The 19,046-nt window shown below is 35.5% G+C and overlaps 1 protein-coding gene and 2 long non-coding RNA genes across 3 annotated transcripts; 2 read left to right on the forward strand and 1 right to left on the reverse strand.

The window, feature by feature from the left end:
- Window positions 1-492: 492 nt before the first annotated feature.
- On the reverse strand, window positions 493-13,969 carry LOC140809633 (NADH dehydrogenase [ubiquinone] flavoprotein 2, mitochondrial-like). Its single transcript, XM_073167321.1, has 10 exons — window positions 13,778-13,969; window positions 13,652-13,684; window positions 13,491-13,556; window positions 12,718-12,834; window positions 1,975-2,052; window positions 1,776-1,881; window positions 1,620-1,666; window positions 1,086-1,163; window positions 902-967; window positions 493-828 (listed from the first exon to the last, which is right to left on the reverse strand). The coding sequence occupies exons 1-10, from the start codon at window positions 13,841-13,843 to the stop codon at window positions 721-723; spliced, it is 765 nt and encodes a 254-aa protein (XP_073023422.1). The 5' UTR covers window positions 13,844-13,969; the 3' UTR covers window positions 493-720.
- On the forward strand, window positions 10,206-11,920 carry LOC140809635 (uncharacterized). The gene is made up of 2 exons (XR_012113142.1): window positions 10,206-11,151; window positions 11,289-11,920. It is a non-coding gene; the product is annotated as an uncharacterized lncRNA (long non-coding RNA).
- A 3,649-nt stretch (window positions 13,970-17,618) lies between the features above and the next one.
- On the forward strand, window positions 17,619-18,302 carry LOC140810082 (uncharacterized). Its single transcript, XR_012113236.1, has 3 exons — window positions 17,619-17,856; window positions 17,977-18,066; window positions 18,177-18,302. It is a non-coding gene; the product is annotated as an uncharacterized lncRNA (long non-coding RNA).
- The last annotated feature ends 744 nt before the right edge of the window (window positions 18,303-19,046 follow it).

The raw sequence follows: 19,046 nt of genomic DNA on the forward strand, positions 1-19,046 counted from the left end.
CGTAACCGAGATTTGCATCACAGACTTCAAAAGGATTTGATCAAATATATTTGGAATTTTCATAGTAAAATAACTAATTATGTGTGTTGTTTTAACTATGTGTGCTATTTTTTTTATTAGATGTGATTTTTGAAAAATTATGCGTAGTTTTATTTTTTTTCAATTATTTGCAATTTTATTTTATTTAATGGAAATAAAAATTAATATTTCAATATAAAAAAATTAATAAATTCTACATCATCTCTACAACATCTCATTTTCGCAAAACCAAAAGATGAAGTCATTAACATTGATATATCCACCATCATCCTCACATCATTGAACATTCTCTAAGCTAAGCATACTAACCTAACTATCACACATATTTCGCTGAATAAGAAGTTACTGAGTCGGAATGATGTCCCATCCATTTTGTGATACATTACCTACTACACAATTATATGTTGTATGAATATCAATTTCATTTTTATTTACATTATTTGCTTGCAACATAAGAAAACTAAAAACTAATTATAACATATGCATCTGTGTATCAGGAAATGATACATAAAATGAAATATCAAAGTTTATCCATTACAGTCATACATCAAAAAATGGAAGGTTTTAATACAAATTCATTTCAGAATTCATTTCAGTAGCCAAACTTGTAGCCTGTGATGCTCTCAAATCCAACAAATTTGCATCATTATTATGAACAAATATTGCAAAAAACCAACTTGTTCAGCATGCATCAAGATCCCGGCATGGAGGAGCCTTAGGCTCGCCTAGCAATGTAATGTTCCCACCATCTGGTCCAGAATTGATGCGATTTGGATTTTGCGTGCCACGCTGAACATTTTAAATATTTAAAATTTAATTCGATAAATTTTGAAATTAGGCCTCTTCAACTTATTTGTCTTACCGGTGGCTTTTCCCCTCTTCTCAAAGCCTCGACCAGCTCAACAACTCGCTTAGGAGTAACATCTTCCTGTGAGTAAAAGACACACCGGCATGATATCATATGCGGTTCAAATAATTATGTGCCATCATCACATGAAAATGAGAGACAATTGCGCAATAACATTTGGATATACAAATAAGCTTACATAATAATTGTATGCATATCCCTCAGATCCATTAGAGTAATCAGCAACTGTGATCATCGGAGCATTTACACAACATCCCTAGGGAGAGCAATGATATATCCCAGTTCACAACGCAATCAAAATACATAAACAAACTTTCAACGGTTTTTTGGTAATTTAGACAACAAAAGTTCAAAAAAAAAAGATGCAGGTATTTGTGAAAATTCATGTTCTACGTAGTTCACTCAAAACGTTAGGGGTAATCCATGCACTTGCCTCAAGAAAAAAATATAAATTTTGGACTACCCCTTCATCTAATATGTTGTGAAGTCCAAATTAAAGTATACAACTATACGCTATTTCTTTCAAGTATGTGGAGACAAGTGGAAGTTTACATAACCAATACCAAGAAATACAACCTATATCAAGAGTTATTTTGATTAGGTACTTTAACAAGGGAAAAAATTTGTCCCAAAAGACCAAGTAGTCAAAATTGAAGTCCATAGACATAAAAGGTGGTTATTCCAGATATAAAATATCATCCGAATAACTCACCATGCATTCCATTTCTCCAACAGAAAATAGGCCATCCTTGGTTACTTCTGAAAAGATTAATTAATGATTCCAAATATGAATCAGACAAGGTTTTGACAAGATAAATCACCACATCAAACAAAACAATATTACTGCGCATGTCATTCAGAACATTACCATTGCGTGTTACTCCAAGATGTTTCAATAATGCTTCTTCAATTTCCCTAGAACCACGTATCATGCAAGGTGTTGTGCCACATACCAAAAGATGGTATTTGCCAACCTTAGATCACCAAAAGTACTTTAACCAATTAAGTGAGTTTCAAATTTAACACTGTAAAATCCTAATTCACAAAATTAATGCAGAATATCTCACCTTTGTTCGGTTGAACATCGAATAGAAGGTTGCAACCTCAAATACGCGAATTGGGGCAACTTCAACAATTTTTGCAACCTTTAAGCAATGCAGAAAAATCATCAGACTACAAAACAACGACAATTATCACATCTACACCTTTTGCTTAATATGCAACTAGGTAATCATTTGTATACGAAAGGATTGAACATGAACACATGCTCCACAAGATATCTGTACAATAATCACATTTCATGTCCTAGATGTCTAGTGGTTCAATACGTGATACTATGTAAGAGCCCATTAGTCATTTTTGGCCCAACCCATTTCACTTCATTAATTAACCCAACCTATTTGATATAAGAGATAGCAGATCGCTTAATCCACAACAAAAAGAAAAGCTTCTCCAATCTCTGCAAACCGACGCCCCTTTCTTCCTGTTTCTCCAGTCTTGTGCAGCGCCGCCGGTGGTCGGAGAAGTAGCGCAGCAGCCCAGAAACTTTTTCCTCCAGTCTATTAGCCTCTTTCCTGCCATGAATCTGAAGGTGATGAGCTCGATCGACTTGTTTTCCATGTGCGTGTGAGTTTTGGTTCCATTTTAGGCAAGGTTTTGGCTTCGATTCTTAGTTATATTTGGTGGATTAGTTTATATAAGTGAAGTATTAAGTTTTTCCCTGTTATCCAGCTTGTTTTTTGACCGTGAACAATATTTCCCACCTTCGCGAGATCACCGTTGTGCATTTAATCCTCGATTCTTGAGGTATTAAGCTTGAAATTTCAGATTTTTGAATAGGTTTATAGGCTACCGAGATTCGATTTTTAACCTGTAACACCCGAAAATCAGTTCACGCATACCGCATGTATGAAAATTATTAAATTGCTAAAATATTTTAATTAAATTATTTTGTATGCATGAATGATATATTTTGAGTAACTAAATGATTAATTGTGTAATTCTGCTTAATTCATAATTTAAAGTTTTCAAACGAATATCGGTGGTTGGCCGGAACGGAGGACCGGAGACGATTAAGGTTTGAAGATTTAAAAGCTAAATTTTTGTTTACGAAAATATTTTAAGAATTATTGCATTTTAAGGTAAAAAACTAGTGGGAGTAAGGAATTTTATGTAATTTATAAAGGATTTTTTTTTTGGAAATAGATATTTTAAATCCTTTTTATTCAAGCCTAATGATTTATTAATCTTAATGGGCCTACTTAATTATTTAAAAAGCTTGGCTTAATTAAGCCCATTAATTAAGTTTTTAAGAAACCTTTTTAAATTCTTTTTAAAAGAGTTCTACACACACCTAAACTCCTAAACACACACACACACACCTAAACACCTACACACACCCCACGAAACACACACAATCACGTAAACAAAATTGATAAGAATGGAAAGAGTGCAGCGGCCGTAGGAGTCTTGGGCAAGGGAGTTCTCGATTTTTTTCTCCTTCGTTCTTCGCTTTTCTTCCACGTTCTTCTTTCCAACAACGATCACCCGACTCCCTCGTATCCCAAGGTGGATTTTTGGCGGGATTTTGACAAGAAAAAGGGTGGAAAAAAATAGAGTCCTCCGTTCGTCACCGACGTTCCACCGCTACGGTATTCGTATAGCGAGCGTTTTAAAACGCAAAGGCACACCTTAATCTTCTTTTACTCATCTTTCTCACCATTATATGTATGTTTAATCATGTGTGCATGAAAAATATGAATCCCTCCATGTATTTTCGTTTTTATGGCTTGTGCATACCAAAACTTTGATTTTTATGCATTAAAACTTATGGTTATGATGCACAAAGGGGCTACCATAGTAGAGCTATGGGAAGAGACGCTTTTCCACATGTTTAAGGGTCCTTAGGTGCATGTTTAAGGGTTGGACAAGATAGGGCAGCAACATGAACGAAAAAATTGAGTTTCACGGGCTAGGGTTTTTCGGCTAGGGTTCCTAGAAGTACACGGCTCTTAGCTGTTGTTGGGATGTGTTCAATGGTCCTAAGAGAGTCTAGTCATGGTCCTTTACGAGCTGTGCATGGGCTGGAAGGGAAGGGAAGGGAAGGGAAGGGTGAAGGGTGCTAGCCTTTTTGGTGTCATGGATGGCATAGAGGGGCGCAGGTAGGGCTGTGCTTGCACGTCTAAGTTTAAAAACGAGTCGAGAAATCTATCGAAAAGCTAAGTTTTAAGCCTAAAGAATATTTATGGGAATGTTTTAAGGTTAAATGTTAAGTTTGGATTGATTTGGGACATTGTTTCGAAGTCTAGGGATAATTATGGAAAATTATGTGTCTAGACCTGAAAAATATTAGACGTCCTGGCAGTGCCCTGAATGCTGTAAATAATGTTAAAATTTTATTTTAAATGTTAATTAATTTTTATGATGAAACGTTAACGATAAAAGACGTGTTGCATGCTTGGTTTAAAAGAAAAATGATTTATATATGTATGCATGAATTTTTATAAGTGATATTTATAAATGATAAAAATATGAAACGTTGGAGGAGGTGAAATGATTGTGACTAATACGATGATACGATGATATGATTGGAGAAATCGTGAGGGAAAGGTCCCAGAGGGAGCCCGTTTATGGGTGAAGACCTCAAAGAGAGCCCAACGATCTTATTTACATCGACATGATACGATGATATGTAAGGCCAAGGTTCAATTGACGGGTGAGACTGTCGCTGATGTACCCGCTGCCTAGTACTGTGGTTACACGTAGATGGATCCATCGACCTTTAACTGATACGAAAGTCACAATTAACGATCCAAATTCAATAAAAGAAAACGTATACGTATATGATGAGGAGAAAAATGTTTATGATGAAAGGAAAAATGTTCATGTTTATGCATGTTCATGAAAAAATTATTTTAAGTAAAAATATTTTCACTATTGCATGCGGATGTATATGTATTATTTGTTATAATGGTTAAGGTTTGATGAATCAATAGACTCACTAGGTATGATCGATGCAGGTGAGCATGATGTTGATGTTAATGAAGGACTTGATGGTTGATCTTGCTGGACTGAAGTTGCACACAACCCGAGGACCAACGCTAGTTTTCCGCAATTAACTTACGATTATGATTTACGTTTATGACTTATGTTTATGACTTATGCTAATGATTCAAGTTACTTGAAAGATTTTATGACTTATGATGCCTTTGAGAGGTTATGAGAGGATGTTCAAGTTAGTTATTTTTAAAATAATGTTAGTTTAGGTTGGTGGACATTTTACGATTTTAGGAGTTGAATTACTTTCTTTTGGATTTTCAAATAATAGTTGGTTGATTTATTTAAAATGATGCAAAAGTATAATAAATATATATATATATGTATATACATAGTAATTTCGGCCGAATGAATTAGAAAGAAAAAAATTTCTAGTACATTTTAAAGAAAAATGAGTAGTGGACGTTTCATAACCGCTCCGATTTAGATTGTTTTAGTCAGTTAGAATGCAGTATATTGAAGTATATAGCGAATTTATATTGTAGGTTATAACTTATATCGTTGGACGAGTTGATCAGAAAGTCCTTAAGAATTACTGTGGTATTGTAAGTTATTGTTGAGGGTACGCTCAAACCTATATTATCACGACGCTTATATTGGCGTGTAAGAATATTCAGTGGATGTTGTTTGCTATTATGTGCCTTGAATATTTATTCTGATGCATTCATTCATTTAATTGTATTGGCATACCATATTGAGCTTTGACTCCTTATGTTGATTCTGTTGAGATATATACTGAGTAATCAGATGGACGAGTGGGTTAGGATTAGCCACATTCCCAGAGGACAAGCTAGGGACGAGCGACTTAGCTACTCGCATTCCCGATGCTATGTGCAAGGACGAGCGTTGATTTGATGTTGCATTCCTGACACGGGTAGCCACTGTTACTGTTGATGATGCTATTCGTTTGGACTCCATTTGATATCCGTTATTCCATTGTTACCATTCATGCATCGCATATCATTGCATTTACTTGGTATAATTACATGTCTTTTATATACGTCGTAATTTTAATTGTTTGTCGTACTGGGTTCGACCCCTGTTCTCTTTTTATGTTGTGGTTGTTTTTATACCATAGCAGATCATTCCAGGAGATTTGACGCGTCTGGTGGAGCGTCAGCGAGTGGTACCCAATAGTGGAGTCGGTTTGTGTCAGAGTTCCCAAATATCTATATGCTATACTGGTTTGATACATTTGCCAGGGAAATGCCCTGTGTACCTGTATTCTGATGTTTTTATGTTGTTTTGGATGGTTTGTGTTATGTTGTGTCTAGTCCTGACCAGTGCGGCTGTAGGATATTGGTTTGTTTGATTGTGAACTCGATGTTGTTTTTAGTGTATATTGTTTGTTGTGATTTGAAATTTTTGGGATGTCGTACTTAAGAGGAGGTCATGCCCAAAATTCTTGTAGGCCAAAATGAATATTTTTAACTCGTTTTCGCTGTTTACACTAATTAATTCTTGTTGTTTGGTAATTAAATATTAATTATAAGCACGGGCCCTCACAGTTTGGTATCAGAGCATAACTAGGATACGCTCAAATTAGAGTCTAGGACACTCGAGTTTAGATACAAATAAAATGACTTTGCATGTGTTTAATTATTTGCTCTTGCTTGTTTTTATGCTTTAAATTAATTGATTTAGCATGACTATAGCGTATAGTTGATTAAGTTTTGACATTTAGTTTAGAAATTGTCTATTAGTTTAAGTTTATACTCTTATACTAAACCGATTATTTTGTTTTCTGTCTGTGGATTAAATCCTCGTGTCTTGTAGATGGCATCTGGACGCAGGGGCAAAAAAGGAAAGGATGCCGTTCAAGAATCTAAAGCCCTTAATTCAAGAGGACTTAACGAGACTGATTGGGGAAGACGAGGTCGTCGCCTTCGTGGGGAAGAAGTAACGAAATGTTAACGTTAAGAATGTGGATCAGTTGACTAGCGGAATGGGTGAAATGGAACTAGTGATATCCCGATTTCAGAACATGCGTCCTCCTCGATTCTTTGGAAATGAAAATGGTGAGAAAGCTGTAGCATGGTTAAAAAGTATGAAATGCTTGTTTAATATGTTGGAGTACACTCCTAATTTGCAGCTTAAGTTGGTTATTTGTCAATTAAAAGACCGAACTCAGTTATGGAGAGAAACTACTAACGAAGCTCTGAAGGAATCAGGTGAAAGAGTTACTTGGGATGTATTTTGCGCTCATTTTTTGCTCGAGAATATTCACCGCCTCCGTATTATTCGACCAAGGAAGTTGAATTCAATAGATTGACTCAAGGTAACATGACTATAGTAGAGTATGCTTCTCAATTTTCAACTCTTCTTGTCTATGTTCCTCATGTTGCTAGCAGTGATCAGAACAAGCTATTGCATTTTATGCAAGGATTGAATCGAACCATTTGTACTTTAGTAATAGCTGGAGCGCCTTTTGTTCAGCAGCATTTTCCAGGGCCACAGCAGGCCCGAGTTCATGCTCTAACTCAGGATCAGGTTCAAGAAGCACCGGGTGGAGTTATTGTAGGTATATGCCTTATTTTTAATCATCCTGCATGTATACTGATTGACACTGGAGCATCTCATTCATTTGTGTCTGTTGTATTTGTTGATGATCATGAGATTGCTACTACTTCGTTGATAGATAATGTGTGTCTCTACTCATGCCGATGTATGTTTGATGTCTCATGAGATAATTATGAATTGTGTGATTAGATTCTATGATAATATTATGATAACTAATCTAATCAAGCTAGATATGTATCACTTCGACTGCATTTTGGGAATGGATACTCTGTCAAATTATCGAGCTACCATTGATTGTTTCCATGGAGTTGTCAGATTCAGACCATATTTTGGCAGTAAATGGAATTTTTACGGTAGTGATTCACAATCACGTATTCCATTACTGTAAGACAATGAAAATGTTTAGACTCTTGTAAACAGGAAATGAAGGATTTATGATCTATATAGTTGATGTGACCCAGGGAAAAAGATTTGAAGTTTCAGACATTCCTGTTGTCAAGGAATTCCCTAATGTATTTCCCGATGAAATTCCTAAGTTTCCACCCAGAGGGAAATAGATTTTAGCATTGAGTTCGTGTCAGAGACAAAACCTATTTCTAGACCACCATACCGTTTGGCTCCAGCACGTTATGGACATTATGAATTTCTTGTAATGCTTTTTGGATTGCTTAATGCTCCAGTAGTTTTTATGGATTTGATGAATCATGTTTTCGAGAATTTATAGACAGATTAGTTATTGTCTTAATTGATGACATTATGATTTATTCAAAAACAAAGAAGGAGCATCGAGAACATTTAAAGTTAGTGCTCCAAACACTCAGACCACCGCAATTGTATGCAAAATTTTCTAAATGTGAATTTTAGCTGGACAGAGTAGTATTTTGGGTCATGTTATATCAGCTCAAAGAGTATCAGTAAATCCTAGTAAAGTGGAAGCTGTTATCAATTGGCCAACACCGACGAATATTTCCGATATTCGCAGCTTTTTGGGATTGACGGGATATTATAAGCGTTTTACTGAAGGATTTTCTATTATAGGCCTACGACCCAATTGACGCAAAAAGATCAACGTTTTGTGTAGACTGATGAATGTGAGTCAAGTTTTAAGACTTTGAAGGAAAAGTTGACAACAACTCCAGTGCTTGCTTTGCCATCAGGCTCAGGTGGATATGTTGTTTGTTCAGATGTATATCTAAATAGACTTGGTTATGTTTTAATGCAAAATGGACTTAGTGATTGTGTATGCTTATCGTCAGTTGAAGCCACATGAGACCCGATATCCAGTTCATAACATAGAGTTGGCTGCCATTGTGTTCGAATTGAAGTTATGGCTTTATTATCTGTACTGTGAGCAGTTTGTGATTTATTCGGATCACAAGAGTCTTAAATATCTTTTTCACATCATGACTTCAACATGAGACAACGTCGATGGATGGAGTTGCTCAAAGACTTCGATTGTGAGATTCAGTATCAACCAGATCGAATTAATCTTGTTGAAGATGCCCTCAGCAGAAAAGTTCAGAACGCTATGCTGACAACTTTGACTATCTCTAAAGTTCACGAACACTTGGGAACTTCAGGATGGACTTATCAGATCAGTGGAGACTACTTTATAATGTCATCTATTATAGTTGAGCCATAGTTTTATCCAGCATCAAAGCAGCACAGAAGACCGATCCGCACGTTCATACATTAAAAGAATTTTCTAAGACAGGTCAGATAGAAAAAGTTCAATGTTGCCTCATATGGTAATCAGCCCTTTAATGGTAGACTTGTGTTCCTAATTTGATAGATCTGAAAGAAACTATACTACGGGAAGCACATTGTAGTCGACACAGTATTCATCCAGGAATTCGAAAGATGTATCATACCTTGAGAGCTCATTATTGGTGGAAAGGCATGAAGATAGATATTTCTCATTTTGTGGCTAAATATTTAACGTGCCAACAAGTTAAAGCAAAGAGAATGAGACCTGGTGGAATGTTACATAGTCTTGAAATGTCGCAGTGGAATTGGGAGCATACTGCTATGGATTTCGTGACACATATACCTCGTTCTAATCGTGGTTGTGATGTGATTTGGGTGATTGTTGATAGATTGTCAAAATCAACTCATTTTATTCTGTATGATCGTACTTGTATTTATATGAAAATAGCGAAACTGTACATTGATCATATAGTGAGAGTGCATGGTGTGCCACTAAGCATAGTTTCCGATCGTGATCCAAGGTTTGCTTCCAAGTTTTGGGGAAGTTTGCAATCAGCTTTGGGTTCAAAGTTGGCTATGAGCACCGCCTATTACCCACAGACAGATGGTCAGTCAGAAAGAACCATTCAAATGCTTGAAGTTGGGTTACGGGTAGTAGTGATTGATTTCAAAGGTGGTTGGCAAAAATCATTGCCTTTGGTTCGATTCTTTTACAATTATAGTTTTCGGGCAACTATCGGTATGACACCATTTGAAGATTTATATGTAAGAAAATGCAGATCGCTGATATGTTGGGAAGATGTAGGAGAAAGATAGATGTCAAAACCAGAATTTATTCCAGAAATGAAAGATAAAGTTGAATTGATTAGGAAAAATGATGAAAGCAGCCCAAGATCGTCAAGCAAGTTATGCTAATTAAAGGCGTAGACCTTTAGATCTTCAGGTTGGCAATTTTGTTTTCTTGAAAGAATCATCATTCCGGGGTATTATGAGATTTGGACATAAAGAGAAGTTAGCTCCGAGTTATATTGGTCCGTATGTGATTGTTGAGAAGATTGACGCATTCGCTTATCATTTAAACTTGCCGCATAGTTTGTCTTTGATACATAATGTGTTTCATGTATCTATGTTGCGGAAGTATGAGCCAAATCGTCTCATATCTTGAATGTCGAGGATGTGGAGTTGGACAGTTTCCTTAGCTATGTTGAACATCCAGTGCAAATTTTAAACCGCAAGGAAAAACAACTCAGGAGCAAGACGATTCCACTGGTTTTGGTACAATGGAATAGACACGAAATAGAAGAATCTACATTGGAATTAGAGGCAAAGATGCGACAAGAATGGCCTCATTTGTTTGAAAATGTAATGAATTACGCGGTGTATTCTGAATTTCCTATGTATTATTAATCGTAATGTTTTGGATATCAGTGTTGTATATGTTAGAATTCGAGGACGAAATCTTGGGGGAGAATGTAAGAGCTCAATAATCATTTTGGGCCCAACCCATTAACCTTAATTAATTAACCCAACCCGTTTGATATGAGATAGCAGATCGCTTAATCTACAACAGAATAAAAGCTTCTCCAGTCTCTGCAAACCGACGCCCCTTTCTTCCTGTTTCTCCAATCTTGCGGAGCAACGCCGGTCGACTGAAAAGTAGCGCAGCAGCCAAGAAACTTTTTTCTCCAGTCTTTTAGCCTTTTTCCTGCCATGAATCGGATGGTGATGAGCTCGATCGGCTTGTTTTCCAGCAACTGAGCATGTGAGTGTTGATTCGGTTTTAGGCAAGGTTTTGGCTTCGATTCTTAGTTATTCTTGGTGGATTAGTTTATAGAAGTGAAGTATTAAGTTTTTCCCAGTCATCCAGCTTATTTTCTGACCTTGAACAATATTTCCGACGACTTTTCCGGCGAGCCACCTTCGCGAGATCACCGTTGTGTATTTAAGCCTCGATTCATGAGGTATCAAGCTTGAAATTCAGATTTTTGAATGGGTTTATATGCTGCCGAGAATTCAATTTTTAACCGCTCCGATTTAAATTGTTTTAGTCAGTTGAAATGCAATATATTGAAGTATATATATTGAAGTTATATTGTAGGTTATATCGTTGGACGAGTTCATCATAAAGTCCTCAACAATTACTGTGGTATTGTAAATTGTAGTTGAGGTACGCTCAAACCTATATTATTATGACTCTTATATTGGCGTGTAAAAATATTCCATGGATATTGTTTGTTATTATGTCCCTTGAATATTTATTCTAATGCATTCATGCATTAATTGTATTGACATAACATATTGAGCCTTAACTCGGCGATTTATGTTGATTCTGTTGAGATATATACTGAGTCATCTGAGGGACGAGTGGGTTACGATTAGCCACATTCCCAGATGACAAGCTAGGGACGAGCGACTTAGCTACTTGCATTCCCGATGCTACGTGCATGGACGAGCGGTGATTTGATGCTGCATTCCTGGCATGGGTGGCCACTGTTACTGTTGATGATGCTATTCGTTTGGACTCTGTTTGATATCCGTTATTCCATTGTTACCATTCATGCATCGCATATCATTGCATTTACTTGGTAAAATTACATGTCTTTTATATACGTCGTAATTTTACTGGTTTGTCGTACTGGGGTCTGACCCCTGTTTTCTTTTTATGTTGTGATTGTTTTTTATGCCATAGCAGGTCATTCCAGGGGATTTGACGCATCTGGTGGAGCGTCAGCGAGTGGTACCCAGTAGTGGAGTCGGTTTGTGTCAGAGTTCCCAAATATCTATATATTATACTGATTTGATACATTTGTCAGTGAGAAGCCATGCGTAGTTGTATTGTGATGTTTTTATGTTGTTTTGAATTGTTTGTGTTATGTTGTGTCTAGTCCTGGCCAGTGCAGCTGTAGGATATTGGTTTGTTTGATTTTGAATTCGATGTTGTTTTCGAGCGACGAGCGTATATTGTCGATGTTGTTTTTCGAAATTTTTGGGATGTCCTACTTACGGGGAGGTCATGCCGAAATTTCTGTAGGCCCAAATGAATATTTTTAACTCGTTTTCGTTGTTTACACTAATTAATTCTTATTGTTTGGCAATTAAATATTAATTAAAAGCACAGGCCCTCACATACTAGTTCAGCAGCCCTACTTCTTTCCAAGGGAAATCATCAAAAGCATTGAGTCCTTGAAGCACCTTATATTTAGATATTCATTTATGCACATAAAAGCTAAAGTAAAGTAGATGACTTCATTGCCCTTCTAGAAATTAGATACGTTCCTTCAACAATAACAGGGGAATTCTTTAACGGTTCAAGCAAAAGGAACATTTATCACTGCAAATCATGTTAATGACATGCTACTGAAATTGAATTGCACAAGAATCAAGTTAAGTTGGTTATTTATCTCATAATTTCTAGTTCAGCAAGATGAGAGGCATTAATCTTATTCATGATTTACATAGATGGTCATTTTCAATCCCATCATCCTATTCAAATCAGATGAATCAATATTGCAATGATGCCAACATACATGATTCATGGCTGAAACTGGGAGCCAGCCTCCATGTTGCTGTTGCGCAAGATCCAGTAAAGGAATGACAGCAGATCGCTTATAGTTGGAAGGATAGTGAGATAAAATCTCCTTAACCTGTAAAAAACCAAAGACAATAGTAGGTCAACAGTGAATAGCCTGATCTTAGCTATTGAGAGAACTTTCACACGATTATGGATATCAGCGCGCAAAGCTTGCATGACTAAAAACTAAAGCTCCATTGCATAACAAGGTTATAGACATGAAAAACAATTAAGAATCTAACATTTATGATCTTAAGTAGATTCTACAAACAAATTCCCCAAGGCAGATTAGTGAATCTACAAATTAATGAATGGTGAAGTGTCCGTAAGAGATCAAAAACAAATATCATCAATTCATGTGCATCGTCTTCAGACAGTTGTTATTCTTAGCTGTCATTCAGTCCTTGGATTCCTATGACCATAGATATTAACACAAAGACCATTGGGCGACACCAAATTCCTTTTGAACGAGCCAATTTACATACTATTTACCGAAGAACCAAAACTAAGATAACCTCACTCCTTCAAACAGATACCAAATCATCAGCTAAATCTATCGTGGTAAAATTTATAAATAGAAAAAACTGACACCAATGCGACAAGTTAAGTTGCAAACTGAATAAAGAAGTGGAATCTCAGATGTAGATAGGCCAATATCCAAGTAGTGTAACCAAAATCACACAAAAAATCGAGTGTGTTAAACAATCACAAATAATGAATATCACTAGCCTTTTCTTTGTTTGCATCGCTGAATTCCCATGGAATGCCTGGATTATTGTCTGGATTATCAATATGCTGCATTCCTCAGAAATATATTTTATTTGGATCAAATGCTGACATAATAATACAGTCGAAAATTTTAATTCTAAGGAAAACAATGATCAACTTACATAGTTCAGGGCAGTCGAAAACGATCGTGATGGCTGCATAAACATCGTTCATAAGCCCGAAATGACAAAACAAAACCAAAAACGAAGTTTCTAATAGATTATAGGCGCGAGAAATACAAAGGGAACCTGGGGGAGTTGACCGAAGGCCTGACGGATCTCAAGAATGCGTCGAGAGGCGAGGCGGCTCAACATCTTCCGAATGAACTCGAGGATACTGAGCTATAAAGCTCCGACACCGAGAACACAGATTTGGGGGCAGAATCCAGGTAATAGAGAAGATCGAGGTCCGCGATGTTCTACGTGAGTGCGTAGTACCCACACCGGGTCAATAGACACAGAACCAGGTTCAACTGGCCCATTCCATAAATTGGGCTTAATGTGAACGGACCAAGACACTCATGTTAACAAACAAAAACATGCCCAAATATTTCGATTTTATTATGCTAAAAACGTAATTGGAGCAAGAAATATATTATATGAGAATAAAATAACTTATAACTTGAATACGTATTTAATATTTTATATGATTATTAGACGGAAATAATAATATTATCCGTCTATCAATATTCTCTGATGACAAAAAATCTATCTGTGAGTTTATAATAAATTTGTTAGCAAAATTTTTTTTTAAAAAAAAAATTGTTAGTTACTCATTTCAACTAGTGTCCAGTATATTTGAATTGGCTGATATTATATTTGACCATGATTTCGGCTACTCGGTAGATCTGTGAGTATCGAATATATTTATTGTCATTGGGGACTAACACCAATAAATCAAAAACGCATCAAGACTGAACAATATATCTCGAAAAAACTGCTACTGCTTTATCAATCTTCATCGACATTCAAATCATACATCCGTCAAAAGATTCATCTTTAAGTTGTTTTTTCACACACTTAGTTTCCCATCATATCGATCAATTATCAATATCGTGCACTTTGTATTCTCACTTATCCTTTACACATTAGGGTTGTTGTATTATGAGAATTAATTATAATTGTCAGAAGCATGTTTCAAAACAAATCTAGTTGAAAGAAAGAGTGCTAGGAATTTCAGCTCATTAGGGTTGTGGAACCGAACTGAAATTAGTTTGTATAATTTGTTGTACTGATCAAATCATCTAGTGGAATCCTTATGAAACAGAATAAGGAGAGACGTAGAAGCTTAGCCTTTGAACCTCCACAAAAAAATTGTTTGCCTCTTTAGTTACTATTACTATTTACTTGCGGCTAAGACTACAAGCTGTGCTGATAAGTCAGCTGAAGAAAATTGAATTGTTGCTTTTATATGATACTCATTAAGTAATTTGACCAGTTTCAACACTTAAAACTTATTTCTAATAGCTCAAATTACTCAGTTTGATTGGAATATTGACTTGAGTTGTTGACACAACTGAAGCTTAACATTATTTTACACACTTTGCATAACATTTCATTCATCCCTTTTAAACTGTTATCTTCAATCCTAACAAGTGGTATCAGAGTGATTTATTCCAATATTTGTACATATGATATAACAAATAACCTATTTTAACAAAATTCCTATATTTTCAAAGCAAGAATATGAAAATTGAAAAATCAGAATGCAGACACATCTATCAGCTCAAGACGATGACATATGGTATTGAAACGTCCCTCGCTTTTTAATTTTGAAATTCTACTAATTTTTTTTATAAGCATTATTTCGAAAATTCACAATTTAAATAATTTAACATTTCATAAATCAAAATACTTTGACATATGAAATTTTAAGTGCATAAAAATCCATAAATCGTCAATTCACCAAAAATCATATGTCGACCTTTAACAAGATCAACTAACATCATAATAAACCATAAAACAATATTTCTAATAAATCATTAACAAAAATCTTTTAAATATTTTACCTATCAAGCTAATGTGGAAAATAAATGTCCCTCGGGAGTGTGTTGTCTGCCTCGATCCACTCAAGTGTCAGTGCCTCCCTTAATATCATCATCTGCAACATTCAACCCTAGTGAGTCTAATTACTCAGCACATTCTATGTAAGGACTATGTATCGTATTATCATAAATCATATGTTGAATCGATAATTTATGACATTGTAATGTTATTAAGTGTAGATGTATATAAGTGACCATGTTATGGTTTTTAGCATAATTATATGAGTATTAGTCCAAATTAAATTAAATCAATTTCATTAGAAAGCTAATACGTAGTACTAGAACTTTCATGTTTTGAGTTTTGTCCAAATCTATTAGGAAATAGGGTCAAAATCATCCCGAAAAAGTATCTAGTGCATTGAAGTTCCTACACTAACACATTTTGGGAGAACGAGCATAACCTTCGAGTCCGATATCCAAATTGAGCGAGGTTTCATGGCAAATGGAAGCCAAGACATAGATCTACAACTTTCATGTTAACCACTTTTGCTGATTTGAAACCTAGCGTTTCGGACAGAACATGGCGCGCTAGGACGCTAATTCTTCCCAGCTCGACTTTATCAAGTATGGTGGACAGAATACCGGCGCGCTAGAGTGCCACTTCATTTCTGCCCTAGCGCGACATTGAAGCACATTTTAGACATAGCATGGCAAGCTATGGTGCTATTTCTTTACCGTCACAGCGCGACACGATAAAAAATTGCTCCAGGCAGAGCTCGGAGCGCTGGGGACGCCATTTCTTTATCGCTCCAGTGTGCACACCACTATCTAATGGTGATAAGAATGACATTCACGGGCAGATTTTGAAGGTTCGAGAAAGATAAACGAGGAATTCAAGTTGTATGTGTACAAATCTTCTTCGAAACATTGTCAAAACACGAAACAAATTATATATTCGGAATCCTCGTATCGAGGGCGTTCTTTTGAGGTAAGTTTCTTCTCGATTCAGAACTTTTATTTCTTGAATCGCTGAAATAGCATGTATTTGAAGTTGATTTCAATATATGCAATAGAATAACCGACAAGAAATTACTTTTCAAAGTCGGAATTGAATTATGTTATGATTTCAATTTGATATGAATTTTCAAAGTTTCAAAAGATTTTTGAAACTTGAATTGTTAATTTTAAATAAATTCATTGATTGAAATGAATATGTTAATGATGTAGTTTGATTTTCTATATTAAAATCGTAATTGTGGATCACGTACATTGACTGAGATGAAGAATTGAGGTATGTTGCGATCGAGTAACATAAGACAGGTATCTGTGTCATATGATATATGTTTGATTGATTTGACTTAGAATATGTGTTTATATGTCTTATTTGTTGAGTTGATGTGGCATATATGACATTTATGATTGGTATATCGATGTATAAAATAAATATTTGTTAACACATATTATTTTATTCATACATCGATGTTGATGATTTGAGAAAAATTACTAAATATACGGGAAGGTTATAGCGAAGGGAGTCGAACGGTTAAAATATTTTGGGAGGTATGAGAGTTTTGATTGCTCTCCAGTTATTCCGTTGAAAATTTTATTTTCTACTATATGTGATGCCCATTGTTAAAGTTCAGCTTCCATCAATTTTGTTATTTATCACTGGGTGTTTGCAAGGTAAATCCATGGTGTTTTAATTTTGAAGAAAAACTTAGAGGACCTCATTGTTGTTTGAAATCCAAGGAAATCCTAGAGTTAGATCCTCCTATATACTATAACATGACTGTGCAGAGAAAAATGAGCTGTTGTGTCCAGAATATGTTCGAAATGCCTATTTATCTGGCACGTAGCTTTATCTTCTTTTTTGTGAATTTTCAGACCGTTTTATGACCATAGTTGTGAAATTCTTAATTCCTAATAATGTTCGGAATGAGCATATGTTCCAAGTTTGACAAGGTAAATGACAAGATCGATAATGCTGATTAAAATAAAAGTATTAAAGTGCGAGTAGGTCTTATGTGAGACCGTATCACGGATCTTAATCTGTGAGACGGGTCAATCCTACACATATCACAATATGAGACTAAATATTTTCCTTCCAAAAAGATGTGCCTAAAGGATTTAAGAGGCTTCTAAAGTTTGCTCGCAAGAGTAAGAATGATTTAAATACAACTGGTTGGTCGAGTCCGACTTTATTTTCCGAAGGAGAGGAAGACACAGAGGATTCAAAATTTGTAAATAAAAGAAGTGCTGAAAATCTGGTGAAGAAAGTAACCCTTCCATCAATTAACAATGGACATTCAAAAGCTACTCATGAAAGCTACCAAAAACGTCCCGGTACTTTTGTGCCTCACAATTTCCTCATATCCTATTTTTGATTATAGTTTCTTATGTTCTCTCATTTATGTCAGACTAGATCTCATTTATTTGTATAAATGCAATGAATTTGTGTTTCAGATGAAGCAATTATTGGCGAATCCAACTCTCAGAGTTTATCCCGGCAGTTGCACGAGGGCTACACTTCAGCTTCTGTGACAACTACCAAAGGTCAGATTGACGAGATTGCTCTTTGCTTGAGTTTCTCGCCCTTATAGTTTTCCATGGTGCATTCTTTTTTTTCTCCAGATTTTAATATTATCTAATGAATTTTCTTTCAGCAACAAGGTCATTCTTCTCCCTTTCAGCATTTAAAGGCAGCAGATAGGAGACAGTGCCAAGATAATAACATACTCAAATTTTATACCTGACCTGGAACTTGTACCTGTGGTTCTATATTCTTCAAATTTTATACTTGTACCTGGAACTTGTACCTGTTGATCAACTCCTATCGCTGAGATTCGATATATGTGACAATGTTCAGAAACCGGGATCCTTAGATTAGAAATGAGTCGAGTCGGAGATGACGAGTCACGAGTTGATTTACAGTTTATATATCATTTCATGTTTTAGATTGATACATGTTGTTAATTATTGTTATGCTTTATTATATGTTGTTATATGATTGCATGTATACGTTGTTTATACTGGGATGTATTTCTCACCGGAGTTATCCGGCTGTTGTTGTGTATGTATGTGTGCATAACAACAGGTGGGACAGGATCAGGAACAAGAAGATGATGAGAGATTACAATTAGCGTGGAGATCCTGGGCCCAGAAATAGAATAGGACTCAACACTTAATGTATAGATGTTGAATCCTAGTTTGACATAAAGATATGTTGTACAAGACTTGTACTTTTAGGTTGATATGTATATCAAACTGATTACATTACGTTTCTGCATTTGTATTGTAAAAAAAAAAACTTATGTCCCACATTACTTAATTGTTACATTTGATATTAATAACGATTAAGAAAATGAATTAGCGTCCGGGTCCTCACATGGTAACATGTTTAAAATGTACTTTTTTCATGGTTGCATTAATTTTTAAAGGATATTTGAGTTGCGATCGAAGAACGGAGACCGATGACTGAAAAATGGAAAATAATTTTATTAAAAATTGTTTTTGATTATTTAAAATATGATTGA

The sequence above is a fragment of the Primulina eburnea genome, chromosome 13 (assembly GCF_022965805.1).
Source record: "Primulina eburnea isolate SZY01 chromosome 13, ASM2296580v1, whole genome shotgun sequence".
NCBI lineage: Eukaryota > Viridiplantae > Streptophyta > Magnoliopsida > Lamiales > Gesneriaceae > Primulina > Primulina eburnea.